This window comes from Erpetoichthys calabaricus, chromosome 3 (assembly GCF_900747795.2).
Source record: "Erpetoichthys calabaricus chromosome 3, fErpCal1.3, whole genome shotgun sequence".
Lineage (NCBI taxonomy): Eukaryota > Metazoa > Chordata > Cladistia > Polypteriformes > Polypteridae > Erpetoichthys > Erpetoichthys calabaricus.
The window spans coordinates 246259492-246275561 of record NC_041396.2 but is presented as its reverse complement, the minus strand read 5'-3'; the positions used below and the strand labels follow the sequence as shown (position 1 = coordinate 246275561).

Below are 16070 nucleotides of genomic sequence, written 5' to 3'. Positions count from 1 at the left end.
TCTACACATTGTCATCTCAATTAACCAGAACACTGGTTGGAAAATGACTGACTGACTTACAATGGCTTTGATGGAGTTTTCAATTCTATCTTCATTAACCTGTTAGCTAGATCTACGTTTTCAACCACGTTACCCTGAAAGTCCCCACATTCTTTCAAATTACAGAGCTGGGCCCTGAAAGGATTTCAAATATTTCTCATTGTTCCATAAAGCTTCTTCAATTACAGTTTGGTGTAGTTTATGATTGTGGTGGAGTTTCCTACTCTTGCATTGTAAGTGAACTGACTAACTCTGTTCCCACTCCTCCCTTATAGTTGTGTTTGATCATATGATTGGAAGGAACGGCACTCCATTTTGTGGAATTGACCTTCTTGGGTTGGGCAATCTCTTTGGAATTTGAGTTAAATTCTTGGCATGCCTTATCCTTACTGAAATCCTTCTGGTTCTCTTCTAAAAAGTGTAAAGATCAATATTTGATAAACCTGGTGCTCCTCATTTTATACCCCAGGGATTTCCTCTGTACTCCCAATTAAATTCCTCATAAGAAAGCAAAGCGAACTTTGAGAATGTGTAAAGTTTGCTTGGTACATCACTTCTCAAAGATGTCATTACTACTGTTCATCTTAAAAAACCCATCCTATAGTCTTACAGTGAAAATAATATTTATTATAATGCCTAAAAACTAGCAACAATTCTGAAATTCTTCAGTGTATGGTAGCCCTTTTTCAACCCTGTCTGCCTAAAAACTAGCAACAATTCTGAAATTCTTCAGTGTATGGTAGCCCTTTTTCAACCCTGTCCTTAACCAACCCTATTTAATGCTAATCTTTTATCAGATTCAAAAGCTATAAACTTCTTACTAATCTATAAATGCCGGCTTGCTTCTGTGTTTTCTTTGTTCCTTCCCTTTTTTCTATTTTTAGTAGTAGAGACCTGAATGATTAATGCATTATGTAAAAATGTCTTTTAACTTACATAAAGAATTGTTTGTAACTAGTTAACCTTCAATAATGACTAATTAAATACCTAAAGGGAAGGAGATACATTTCTTTACAGAATTAAAACTAAGAAACCAAGAAGAATTTTAAAAGGTAAAAAAAGAATCTAACTGTATGAAGTTTTTCAAACAGGGGAGAAGAGCCTTCTTTCTCTATAATATTATTAGGAGCTGGTCTTGTGTTACATTTTTTTCACATTTTTCAGAGCTTCTTTTCAAGATGTTAATATTCTATTACAGGCTTTCTGAATCATGAAATCAATTTTCTTGCTCTTATTTCTTGGTGGTAATCAGTTTTGGAATAGCTGAAAATATTTTTCATCTTGTCTGTTGTCATTTTACTTTCTTAAGGCCGCACCTTTTTTGAGAGGTGATAGCTACAACATTGCTAGAAAATGTAACTGGAAGTGTGTGGTGTGTGATGTAATTATTGTGGCAATATAAAGGTCCGCACCACACACTTTTTGCTTATCTAAAAAAAAAATCTTCCGGCTTTGCTTTGCATTTCAGTTTCAATTCAAGTGTTAATAAGTATTGAGGACTTTGTATTACTAACCACAATTTTACTGTTTTCATGGTTTAGTAAATGATAAGATGGACTTTTGGTTACAGAATTTCTAGTTGTTTTAACAAAGTTTATTCTCCTAATCAGTTTCATTCATTTCTTTTGCCTTCTGTCTATCTAAGACAGGGTTATTCAATTACAATTTCAGCTGGGCCAGATTTTTAAACCAAGAAATTCAGCTAGGTCAGACATTTTCAGCAGCTGGTAAGCAGCAGGTAATGACAAATTTTAAATCAACACAAATGAATGTATTTAAAAACAAGTAATGTTTATTCATTGTTGTTGTATTATCGTAGTATTTCCCTCTACTTACCCTTTACCTGTTTTCTCAAGGGTAAATGTTCTCGTCAAGTTTGTTATCGGGTTGGTCTACTGTTGCACTTTAAAATGAACACATACACACATAGATAAACACACACACACAGACCCTAACCACAACAGTGCCCCATGAATAACACACACATGCTGATTAACCCTTAGCACTTTAAACCACACATCAGCCTGTCACTCAGCACTTCAAGAGACTTACTTATTATCGGCACGAACAACATACGATGTTTTAGTGATATCTCAGACCTAAATATTACTTTTGGTCTACAAGAATACATTTAAATATACAAAGACTCAGCACTGTTGACTATAGGCCATTTATCAGCCAAGAATACCTTCTCTTTATCGTACTGTCCCTTCTTTTGAGTGGCGCCCTCACTCTCAGCCTTATAAACCTCGCAGCACAGAAATAATGGCAAAAAATCTGGCTGTCACCAGGTGCTCAAAGAAATCTAACTTATTAATTCAATCACTCTAGACATTAAGACAAAGCATAGAAAGTTAAAAGCAGCATGGTATTTATTACAAGAATAATAATAATACCACTGAAACAAAGAATAATATAAAATAGGTACTGATAGGAAAGTCTGAGTATATAGTCTTTAGGAATAGCTTACGAAAAAGTTACAGATGACAAGGATGAATGTCCCAGGGAGGCGTTTGATTTAGCAATCGATATTCATGATGCCTTTCTGACGACCAGTGCCGTCTTCGTCTGTTCCTCTTCTTCACCTTCTTCTCTTTCTTCTTCTCCTCCTTTTGCTCCTCTTTCAAACCAAGGCATATTTATTATGAAATGTCATGCCTTGGTTTCGCAACACATGCACCTGATTGGCTGGCTGTCAATCTGATTGATGAATTTTGTTCAAACTCTTTCCCAGATAATAAAGTTCTTTTATATTGCCTCAGTTTCCCTTTCTCAGGCCATAAACCCAATTGTTGTCCCAGATGTCCATCCATAAAGTAATCAAGAGCCTAAGGTATCAGCTCAGGATTCCTTTCCCAGGTTATAAAGTAATTGAAGCCACCAGAATGTCCTCCTTTCAATGTTGGAAACAGCTGTTTTAAAAGTGAGGTGTAAGAAAACCTGTTTTGATGTGTCTTCATTGTAGTTCATCTGTTGTTTTATCTTGACCAAAATATAATGGAAAATTAAACCAAAATGTACAGATTTTATACACCATAACAATTGTTTCCCTTTTACATTTGGTTTTTGAGTTCTACAACAAAGCCATTCCTGTTGAAATTGTTTCCCTGCCCCCTAGAAAAAAACTACCTGATTAAATATTTAAGAGAAAGGCACCCCACATATGGCGTGAAAGTGGTTTGGTACATTTATTTTAATGATTTGTCTTTAAAATTTCTGTACAGACTTCTTGGGTGTCAAGTAATGAATTATTAATTATAATTATTACTATTATAATTTTTTTAAACTAAATCTTATTTTCTTTGTTGATGATCTCCCGTTGAAGTATTTATTGGCAACAGAACATATACTGCTCACAGCAAAATGACTGAAGTAACAACTAACAGAGGCATTTTTGATATCATTTTAACAAAGTTTACTGTCTGTCATTAATCACAGAGCAGCCCGGTAAAACGACTGTAATACACCTTCAGCCTTAAAACACAGACTTCATCACATCACTGTGCATGGCGAAACAGCGGGCAGGCAACTGCTCATACAAGTTTACTGACAGGTAAGCCGGCATTTTGCATGGAGTATGCGTTAAATCAAAAAACACGGCATAAAAAGATGCACGAACACAAGGAGATCGACTGAATTCAACTGAATTCCACAGGGCACAGATATATTCACAACAGGGCACATATATGATGGGGAGTTGAATTTCAAATGTTTTGCATGCCTACCTTTTGTTTTGATGACCGGTTGCATCATATTAAGCCCTTTGTTCATTATTCCAGCACAAGCGTAACCAGTCTCTCATTGAAATTCATGGCCATCCCCTCAGCAGCGCTGTGTACTTTTATTTTATATTTTCCCAAGTCTGACGTAATTTTCACTGCGACTCCCTCGCACCCAAATTGGGATATAAACTAGCCTTTATGCGGCTCAGGGTTATGCAAGGGGAAGCCTGTGTTAACGGCACATTTGCTTAACAATAAAAAAATGGCCTTTTGTATCTGTTACAATATAATTAGTTTAAAGTTTCAATGATTTCATTCACAACTGGTAAACTACGTAGAAATGATAAATGCCAAAGCCTATTTTTGGTTGCATTTGAGACCATATTAGTTGCAGTCTGGAGCACTTGTGGGACCACGGGCTGAGCCACTTGTAGGTTGCTTGTGGGCCACACGTGGTCCACAGGCCGCCATTTGAATAGGCCTGATCTAAGACATGGTTAATATGCACCAGTAATTTGTTTTTTTAGTATTAAAAACTGTCTTACCAGTAACCGTAAATTACTAAGAAGAATTTCCTGTTTTCATAAAAAATATCATGTTTATATAATAAATTATACAATTTTGACATTAGGCCTGTAACATTTTTAATGGCAGCCTGATGCAGTATGACACATGCATGGCTATTTAAATTTACATTTCACAGATGGATATACTCAAGAGAGATGATTTCAGTATAAGCATGTATATTGTTGTTTTATTTTTGTCACCACTGAGAATTCAAAGTGGCATGTGTACTTTGGTGTCAGATGCTAAGCAAGTACTTTACTGGATTTCCTTCTGTCCCTTTAAAGAAAGGACATTTAAATGCTGATGATCAAATACAGACATCTTTGTGGGTGTTCCATTTGGTATTTCTCTGTTCAGTTATTTGTTGTTCGCATCCTACAAACCCATTTATCCATTATCTGTTGTTGGAGTTTAGCAAATACAAGGAATGGCTGAGGTTTCTTGCCAGTTGTTCTAACTATATCATGTTAAAGACTGGAGGAAGCACTCATGAGCCATCTCTGAACCTAGAATGACTGCAAGAAGAACACAGTGAGTTAAAAAAATGTATTCTAACAAGTGAAAAGAGAAAATGGCGTTTGGAGACATTAGGGGGTTACTGAAACTGATTTTGCCTTTTTGGCAATCTCTGACAAATGCTTAATTCCTTCCTATCAGATGGGATACCAATTGCACTTACCTATTTTACATACACTAAAACACCCCCCTTCTCATTAGACACACATTTTTTCTACTCTCCCACACCTATCATTTGGCTGTCAGTACACCTTTTGTCCAGCTCTTCTCTAGATTCACAGGTTTAGCTACTCTCTGGCTTATAGGGCCTTTTGAGGCTTATCTCATAACTACTTATGTGGTCCACTTGGTGTCCACTTGAAACCAATCTCCTTTGGACCAAGGAAACCAGGCTAGAGCTCCTTTTATTGACTACTGCTGTCTCTACAGTTTGCAACATTATATTGGTCTTAATGGTGTAGGACAAAATGGGAATTGCCTATTCTGCTAAGCTTGTTAGTGACAGACAAAGCCTGTTTTAGCAGGAAAGCTGATGTCCACCTTCACTTTCCCCCAACTTTACACTTCAAACTAAGTGGTTAGACTGTAGTTTGTGCCAGTCTCAGCCCGTACTTAGCAAAGGTTTAAATCACAGATAAACTTAACATCTTTTCACAACATACCTTCATACCAGAAGTCTCCAAATAGACATCCAAATCCAGAACAAAGAGCTATAATTGAAAAAGTGACAATTGAGGTGAACAAAATTATGGTCCTATAAGCAGGCTTTTGTAACTGAATGTGCCTATAATTCAACCTCTTTTTGAGATAGAAACTGTTAGTCTCTTCGGTTTGAGGACCTGAAAACTGAGGCCCACTCTGCCAAACCAAGTCTTGTGCCAATGGGCTAAGAAAACTGAGAAGCAACTATTACTTCCAGTGGGGAACTTCCACATCTAAACTCTTGTTCCAGAAAGTGTAATGCTTTTCTCTATGAAGTTGCAGGGGGCACAGCAAAAAGCCTAGCTAAGAAAAACACAGTACACCACAGACAAAGAGCCATACTGCAAAGGTAAAGAGTGTCTGAACCCGGAGCAACCACAGTAACAACTCTGCCCAACAATGGACACCATCCTTAAGGACTGGTATCATAAAACTGTTTATCTGCGTCAAGATACATTAGAACTCTAAATAGCAAGTAAACAGCCAGCCTATTTGTTATATGTTTGTCTGCAGCTGCAAGACTCGTTTTTGATATTCCCAAATTCTCGCACACTACACCTCTGCTGCGGAACCTGCACTGGCTCCCTGTGGCTGCCCGCATCAGGTTCAAAACCCTAACACTTGCCTTTAAGGCCAAAACTGGAGCTGCACCACCTTACATATCAGCACTGGTCAAGCAGCGTGTCACTTCTCGCTGTCTCAGAACATCAAGCACTGCACGTCTCGAACCACCCTTACTTAAAAGAAGAGGACGACATGCATCAAGACTCTTTGCAGTGTTGGCTCCTCAGTGGTGGAACGAACTTCCTCTTGCTGTACGAACAGCGGAGACCCTCACTGTCTTCAAATGTCGCCTGAAGACACACTTCTTTCAACAGCACTTGGACTAAAGTCCCCATACTTTTTTCTACCCTTTTTTTTCAAAAAAAAAAAAAAAATGTTGTACTAACTTACTATTTTCTTCTAGCAGGGTTTTGTATACAACTTGGTCAGCGGTAACTTGTTTAATGACAGTAGATTTAATCCTAGCCTTAAAGACTGAAGAACAGTCGTAGACTACTAAGCACTGTTGTAAGTCGCTCTGGATAAGAGCGTCTGCTAAATGATGTAAATGTAAATGTAAATGTCTAGTCCCAGCTTATTGAAATTGCAGCGCAGGTGCCACGTGAGGCCCAGAAGCAGTCTCTGAGTGGCCCAGACTGTGGTACCACCAGAAACACAGAGAAAAACCAAGAAAACATATTCTGCAGACCTTCGGCAATTCAATACATAAATGCCTACAGTAGTACAGACCATGAATGCAACAGTCCACATAGCCTAGCAACATTCATCCCACAATGCAGCGCGTTGTTGTGTGTCCAGAAGTGGTGGTAGTAGTCTATGATACAGTGATTTTTTTCTTTTGTGACTGTATGCACCGGTATGTTGTACTGGCACCTCAGCAACAACATCTGGTTGTGGCTTTGACTACATATTGAATGATTCTATAATCAATTGTGTGTTGAGTCTTGGTTGTGTTTCAGTTTCATCAAGTTAGTGTGAATGTGGGTTTTTGCAAATGAATCTAATTGTCACTCCAATGAGAGCCTCATTACTAAGAAGCACTGTCCCTGCACTTCTCTTTTCATATGATTGGTTGGTCCTCCATTCACATGCTTCGAATATGCAGATTCATGGCTGTTATGAGGATGACAGTCAGCCATCGACCTTCAGAATTAGGAAGACTGCATTTGATGAAAACATGTAAAATGTTTGGAATTTTCTTTAAAACTCAATCAAATTAAGCACTGATTGCTTTGCAGAACTACATAACAACTTTTTTTGTAGAATGTAGAGCTCGTTATTAACCTGTGGTGAATATTTTTCGATTTCGGACATTCTGTGTCTGTAATTTTAAACTATCAAGTATAGGATTGTGCAGTATAGTGCAGCTATGCAGGTGATGTTCTGGTAGTGCCGCTGCTTCACAGTAGATCATGGGTTCATGTCCCAGGTCCTCCCTGAATGAAGTTTGCAAAGCGCTTTGAGTAGTGAGTAAAGTGCAATGTTAAATTATTGTTATTATTATAATTCTTGCCGATTTGTCAGTTTCAGATTTTAAATGTAGTGTTTTTTCACCATATAAACAAAACATGTAGCTCTAGGACTGTCTGCCTCTATATACCTTCACAGTACCTCAGACTTGATCCAAACGAAGCATATGTTTACAAAAAAGGCACTGCTGATCACACATATTGTAATTTAAAACAAACCTATATTCCCTTATTGTGCAGTAGACGTTGAATTCATATGTGTTAGTTACTGTTATCACTTGTTAGGGGTTTGTGCACTGATAGCTTATGCATTGTTAGTACTTTTTTATTCAATTAAATGTACTTTGTGATGTGCCTGGGTCTCATATATGACCAAACTTTTTTATTTCAAAAGGTAAACAAATGCTATTCCTAACACTGTGCATATTTTTTTGATTTTATGCACTTTGAGATGTGAAAACCAAAATGTTTATTTATTTATTTTTTTGTTTTAAAATTTCTTACTACCTGCAGCTTACCAGCCCAGCTAAATTTCTTGGTTTGAAAATCTGGCCCAACTGAATTTGGGTAATTGAATAGTCCTGGTCTATTCTGTCTGCATCCTGTCGTATATGTCAGTATATTTATGCAGTTATCATATTTGTATAGTCATTGAGCTATCAATAAATTGTATTAGTCTGTTTCTTAAAATGAGTGTGCTTTAGTTATCTTGATATATGTGCAATGGCTGGAGACCTGCCTCCCACAACAGAGAAAGGTAAGAAAAATAAAGTTAGGAGCCTTACCGAGCTATTTAATTAATTACTGGCATTGCCAAAGTCAAGACTAATAATTAGTTAAACAAGTTAAATGTCTCCATATTTCTACAATGGGCTAAATGGTCTCTCAGCTTTAGAGTGCCCTGGGCGGTAGACTTGGTGGTAGAGAGAAGTGCAGGCTAAGAGGCATCCTGAGATCCTGACACTCTTTTTTTATTGTTCCCTTCTTCCTTCCAGCAAGTTTTGAAAGAGGAGGCAAATGAAGTGTAAGAATACAAAGAATGCACTCAGTGCTCAGAGTAATTAGGTAAACCTGTTCAGCACCTGTTAGGACCTTCTTTTGCCTCCAGAGTAGCATGAATTCTTAAAGGCATGGATTCAACAAGGTGTTAGAAGCATTCCTCAGGCATTTTGGTCCATGCTGACTCAATAACATCATGCAGTTCCTGCAGGTTCTTCTCCTTATTACACAATGTCCCAAATGTGCTTCTTTGGAATGAGATCCGGAGGCCATGCAGATCATTAAAATTAAAACACTGAAGCAAACTAAAGTTGCTATCATGTTCATTTAACCAACATGAGATAAGTTGTGTGTAGCAGAGAGCAAGTGGGTTTAGAAAAAAAAAACACACGAGGTCAAAAGCCATTAGTCACTTGAGCTAAAGGATCTCTCCTTTGGCTTGACTGGCTAAAGCAGTTGAGTTCTGTTCTGTACACTGAGCCTGATTAGTACACTTGTGATAACATTGATAAAACTTTACCATGCCACTCAAATGAGTTACAGTTAGGTCCATAAATATTTGGACAGAGACAACTTTTTTCTAATTTTGGTTCTGCACATTACCACAATGAATTTTAAATGAAACAACTCGGATGCATTTGAAGTGTAGACTTTCAGCTTTAATTCAGTGGGGTGAACAAAACGATTGCAGAAAAATGTGAGGCAACTAAAGCATTTTTTTAACACAATCCCTTCATTTCAGGGGCTCAAAAGTAATTGGACAATTGACTCAAAGGCTATTTCATGGGCAGGTGTGGGAAAGTCCGTCGTTGTGTCATTATCAATTAAGCAGATAAAAGGCCTGGAGTTGATTTGAGGTGTGGTGCCTGCATGTGGAAGATTTTGCTGTGAACAGACAACATGCAGTCAAAGGAGTGCTCCATGCAGGTGAAAGAAGCCATCCTTAAGCTGCGAAAATGGAAAAAACCCATCCGAGAAATTGCTACAATATTACGAGTGGCAAAATCTACAGTTTGGTACATCCTGAGAAGGAAAGCAAGCACTGGTGAACTCAGCAACGCAAAAAGACCTGGACGTCCACAGAAGACAACAGTGGTGGATGATCGCAGAATCATTTCCATGGTGAAGAGAAACCCCTTCACAACAGCCAACCAAGTGAACAACACTCTCCAGGGGGTAGGTGTATCGATATCCAAGTCTACCATAAAGAGAAGACTGCATGAAAGTAAATACAGAGGGTACACTGCAAGGTGCAAGCCACTCATAAGCCTCAAGAATAGAACGGCTAGATTGGACTTTGCTAAAGAACATCCAAAAAAAGCCAGCACAGTTCTGGAAAAACATTCTTTGGACAGATGAAACCAAGATCAACCTCTACCAGAATGATGGCAAGAAAAAAGTATGGAAAAGGCATGGAACAGCTCATTATCCAAAGCATACCACATCATCTGTAAAACACGATGGAGGCAGTGTGATGGCTTGGGCGTGCATGGCTGCCAGTGGCACTGGGACACTAGTGTTTATTGATGATGTGACACAGGACAGAAGCAGCCGAATGAATTCTGAGGTGTTCAGAGACATACTGTCTGCTCAAATCCAGCTAAATGCAGTCAAATTGATTGGGTGGCATTTCATGATACAGATGGACAGTGACACAAAACATACAGCCAAAGCAACCCAGGAGTTTATTAAAGCAAAGAAGTGAAAAATTCTTGAATGGCCAAGTCAGTCACTTGATCTTAACCCAATTGAGCATGCATTTCACTTGTTGAAGACTAAACTTCAGACAGAAAGGCCCACAAACAAACAGCAACTGAAAGCCGCTGCAGTAAAGGCCTGGCAGAACATTAAAAAGGAGGAAACCCAGCATCTGGTGATGTCCAGGAGTTCAAGACTTCAGGCTGTCATTGCCAGCAAAATGGTTTTCAACCAAGTATTAGAAATGAACATTTTATTTCCAGTCATTTCATTTGTCCAATTACCTTTGAGCCCCTGAAATGAAGGGATTGTGTTACAAAAATGCTTTAGTAGCCTCACATTTTTATGCAATCGTTTTGTTCACCCCACTGAATTAAAGCTGAAAGTCTGCACTTCAAATGCATCTGAGTTGTTTCATTTAAAATTCATTGTGGTAATGTACAGAACCAAAATTAGAAAAAAGTTGTCTCTGTCCAAATATTTATGGACCTAACTGTATTTTGTCTTGTAAAACTGCTGCTCTGTAGCCAGTCTGAATTTTCTGTTATTGATATGATCCTGCTGGCACTGACATGGACTGTGCATTTTGTTGGTGTTAAAATATCACTATGCTTCCATTGTTTTGATTGTTGTGTAGGCTTTTGGTCATAGTGATGAATCACAACTATGAAAACTATCTCTCAGTACAAATTCCTTGAGATTCTCTTTGGAACATTTAATGTGCTGATTCTTTATTTCAAAAATCAACAATCTGTGCTCACTGTGGCCCATAAAGAGAACTGGCCCTCTAAGAACTGAATCTGAAGAGAAGTATTTTTCTATAAGTTTGTAAATTCCTTAATAGTACCATACGTAGCTTTACAGTTTTCAACATCAATGTTGACTTGCTACTCAAACAGGAAACTTGCAATATAAGCCAGAAATGCTGAGAACTTTATATGTTTTAGTTTATTTACAAATCCAGGTTCAGGGTTGGACCTACTTGATGGGGATGGGCAAATCAATACCACAGTAATCGATACTTCGAAACTCAAACTGTACTTATTTGTTATCAAGTACCATTAAAAATATCGATTACTGTTTTTTTTTTTCTGTAAGATATGGTAAGAAGGTTCTGTCAAAGTTATAGAATATACTAATGCACTTTCTGCTCTCACATACTGAAATGAGCAGACGCTCTGTGACATAAGAACACCATACACCCACACACCTTGCGCAAGCACAGACTGTGTATGACATTGGCAGACCAAAAGCATAGCCTTGTATGGTGCTACTTTTTACAGATGGAAAAGAATACAGCTGCCTGATGCAATATTTGTGAGAAGAGTGAACAGTACAGTGGTTAAACAAGTAGTCCATTAAAACATTTAAAGGGACATATGCTGACCAACAGTAAGATGTTTGTAAAACATCAAAAAGATGCAAATCTGAAGCACATAGATTTAGCTACAATCGGTGCCAGATAAGGAATATTGCAGGAGAGTTTTCAAAGAGGCACGAGACATTATCCAGGTAACTGCTACTAGCAGATTTATGTAGATGGGGGTTTACTGAAGACATTTTAGTTGAGTTTAACATTTTTCCGTTTACCACTCATTAATACTTGGAAACGTAAAGCCCGTTGTGCATAATGGGGGACACATAATAGTATAAAACATCACTATCAGAGCATTTTGTCACAGGTTCTGTCCATTTTGTTTTTTCTACTAATTAAAATGAAAGGTACAGTATAACCAATATACATAAATAAGAATGTTGAATAGTTTTAACACTATGCAAAATACTTAATAGCTATGCCAAATTTGAAGATGAAAACTTTCATTGAAAGTAGTTTTTCTTTCCAAATAATAAGTGCCCAAGTAAAAGTTAATAAAAATATGAATTATTTACTTTTTATTTAATATACTTTAGTACTTTAATTGTGTTCGCAACAGCATCTAGTGTAATAAAATATCATTTTTCTACTTAATTTTTAAATGTTAAACTTGTGTTGTGTGCCTGTCTCCTCCCATGGACCAAATACATGCATTTTAGGTGGATTGACAATATTGAACTGGCCCCTGATATGTGTGTGTCTGCGCGTGGGTGTGTGTCTGTGCGTGTGTGTGTGTTTATGTGTGTGTTCACTCTGTGATGGGCTCCCGCCCTGTCCAAGGATTGTTCCTGCCTTGCATCCGCAGAGGCAAAATAGGATCGAGCATAAAAATGTCAGCGTTATTTTTTCTAAATATAAGTTTGAAACTTAACTAAATGTACAGCTAATATGACAAAATCTTTCTCAATAAAACAGAAGGGCAGAATATAATAGAGAATGCAAATGTGGGAATATTATTCTTTTGTAAATGCTAGAGTTCTAAGGGGATCAGTTTAAGTACTTTGGTGAAGTGATTGCCTGTTTTACATGTATTAAACCAATAACCAAATTTTTATTAAAACATAAAAGTTTATGTTATCTTTATTCCATATGTATTTTCATTCTGGGTGGCATGGTGGTGCAGTGGTAATGCTGCTGCCTCACAGTAAGGAGACAAAGGTTTGTGACCCGGACCCTCCGCGTATGGAGTCTGTATCTGTTCTCCCAGTGTCTACGTATGTTTCCTCTCACAGTCCATAGACATGCAGGTTAGGTGAACTGGCAAACCTAAATTGGCCTTTGTGTGTGTTTGGTGTGTTTTCTCGGCAATGGATAGGTGCCCTGTCCAGGGTTTGCTGCCACCTTGCGCCCTGTGGCAGCTGGAATTGGCTCATACACCTCCCATCCTGTATCTATGATCTGTAGTAAGAAGGTTAGAAAATTACATGACATGTTCAATTTATTAAAATATACTTTGTAATAAATTTGTTATGGCAACCATGATACTGTATCCTGATATTAATTCATGTAAATACAAACTGACCCATTATTATTAGCAGTTCTAAAACATATCATTTGAAAACAAATTCCTATGCTCTTTAAAAAACATCAGTATTGGAAATCTGACACATAAAATACTTGTCTGTATTGATTTCAAAAATATTGGTATCGCCCATCCCTACTGCTTGATCACCATATGCAAATGAAAATCCCTGTAGGAGGTTTTGCTTTTGTATAGATTTATCATTTTAAAAGACCTGTATATGAACAGCTTAATCCTGCAGCCCTTTATGAAGGAAAAGGATATATACGAATTAATGATTGCACCGTGAAGACTAAGCAGCAGGCCACTACTACTATTCTACAAAAAGTGCTTCTGTAAGTGTTTGGATTAATGCATGTTGTAGCACACAGACTATTGCTGCATGGTTTGTTATCGGTTTATTCTGATATGCAAAGTAAAGGGTTTTATAAATGTAATACACCACCAGTTAGCCAAGACAGACTGGCTTCAGATTAGTTTGTCTATGTAAGCCTGGAGGACCAAGTAACATCTCCAAGGAGATCCAAGTAGGTTTTACAACTCCTTCATTTTCTGATTTCAGTGTGTCTCTTAGGATGAACTTATAAAAAGAATGCAGACGTAGGAGAATGTTACAGGTGGTATTTCCAATGCTTTCTCGTGCATCTATTTATCTCTTTTTTGGATGACTTTATTTTTTAACAAAATCATTTATATATATTATTGGGAGACACCGTTTTTGTAGTTAAAAGGATATAGTTATCACTTAACAAAGAATTCTTTCTGTTGTTCTAGAAATGAATCTAAGAGACTGTGAAGCACATCCTAAACTAAGCAGCCGTAACCATCTTCATTCTGAAGCTACTGGAAGAGGTCCTGAAGAGCTCCGTGAAGTCTGAAGTCGGTAGATTTGTCTGATTACCTGGTCTCACTTTTATACTTGTTTATAAGAAAACCACTTTAACATTCCTAGCTTTTTTTTTGTGCTGTTGCAAAATGTTTACCACTTACTACATGAAAAGAAGTTATCTCTTTTTAATTATTTTGATTATTATTTCCAATTCATTTTGGACCGTTTTCCATTTTTGTACAGATTGATATTAGTTACAGCTTATTAATAAGGATTAAAAAAGAATGGTTTTGTAAAGGTTTAGTAAAAGTTATATGTTTAGATTGAAATTGGATGCCATTTCTTTTGCATACTTGTGTATTAGACAATTTTTAAAATGTTTCAATATTTTAACTACTTTTTAATGCAGCCTGGTTTGGACGAAGCACTGTGTCAATTTCATTTTTTTTTTTTTTTGTAGTACAGTGCCAACAGTTCTTTCTTATTTAGTCAAGGTAACCATCCTGTGTTGGGGAGATGGAGATTATCTACCTCCAACTTAAATCTTCTACAATTTAAGCAGCTTACAAATATGCTTTTTTCATACTTTCTAGCTCCACTAATTGAAATACTTTTGCTACTTGTAAAAACACTTTGTCTTAATGTGTAAACTGATTAGCATTTCCTTGGTGCATTTTCTTGCTAGAATTGTGCCTACATACTTTTTTTGACAATAAAGCAAAGTTTTAAAAAAGAAGAAGGCAGATTCTTTTGACTTAGTTCTTCCTGAAATATGAAATAGCTTTCTGAATCACCATAAGTAAGTTGATTCCTTTTACCTCCAAGTGTCTAGTAAAAAATGAAAGTTAGATTTTTAGCCACTTATAATATGTGTTTCCTCCCAGTAACACTTAAAATAAAACTTTATTCTCTGACTCTTTTTTTCTTTGTATTTTTTTTCTAGATAAATTGATTTAACTTTATATTAGTAAAATGTAAAACAGGGTTGTATATATTATCTGAAAAAAAATTATCATTCACATTAACATCATTAATTTGTCGGGGTGTTGGCAGAAGTGCATGGCCAATTGCTTCTTTGCCACATCCACTAAAGATTTTCAGGCCTGTTTATGTGTTTAAGACATCGCTGAAATGGCTTTGGTCAATAAGTGGAGTGCAAAAACGTATCTATTCTGTTAACCCCCCTGGTCATTATTAGCAAAAAAGACTGTCATTCCAAGATTAATAAACTTTTGGTAAAGACAATAAATATCATGAACTCCCATTTAGCCAGATCTTGTTTATCAAACAGACAGTCATTTAGGCCCATGGAAAGCTTTGCCCTTTCTTGATCAAGTCATTCACGTAACATCAGATTACTAGTGTCGGAATACATTGTTTTGTCTGCATTAGTGTTTGAGCAATGTTGCAGCATTTGTATGTTAAAGTCTCATGATCATGTACCTTTGAGCTACTCAAACTCCATGTTCCCTCTGATCTGCAGAGACCAAGGCTTTTTTCTAGGAAAGGGCTGTGACCACCAAGCTAGAGGTACTAAACCTCATCCCCACTGTCAAGGAGTGTATCATTATGTGCCAGATTAGAGCAAGACACTAGAGATGCAACCCTCAGTTCCCCAAAGTTGACATTTCCCAAGCCTGTGCTCTGATTTTGTGTTTTGAACATCACAAACGAGAGGGGAGCTTTGATGTACCTTTGGTGGATGCGCTAAGCTGACTCAACTTAATGAGTATGCACACACAGTTCTTTCTCCAACAATACAGGGACTGAATAGCAGTCAGCAGCTGTCACATAACTCAGTTTTCTTGCAGCATTTTGCCCAAAATTATTTAGCCTACGTGAGCCAAATAAGTCTACAAAGCACATGTAGGCAGAAGTGGCAAACTGTTATTAACTCCTCAGAGGTGTCCGATGTGCAAAGAAAGAGTTATTCTACTGTTCCATGACCATGTGGGAATCCACAGTGTACTTTCTGAATATGAGGTTTGAGTAAAGTCTTGAATTTTCTTTCTTGTATCTCAACCTAGTATAGTTTTGGTCTCCATATTACATAAAAGACATAGTAGTG

General features: G+C 37.2%; 1 protein-coding gene across 15 annotated transcripts in view; it reads left to right on the top strand.

Moving 5' to 3' along the window:
• Nucleotides 1–14916, top strand: part of epb41l2 (erythrocyte membrane protein band 4.1 like 2) — a 309675-nt gene extending 294759 nt beyond the window's left edge. For all 15 annotated transcript variants that reach the window (XM_051924131.1, XM_051924135.1, XM_051924129.1 and 12 more), the window contains one exon: nucleotides 13948–14916. In XM_051924131.1, coding sequence (XP_051780091.1) covers nucleotides 13948–13953 — 6 coding nt within the window. In that variant the 3' untranslated portion in view covers nucleotides 13954–14916. The remainder of the gene's footprint in view (nucleotides 1–13947) is intronic.
• Nucleotides 14917–16070: the final 1154 nt, after the last annotated feature.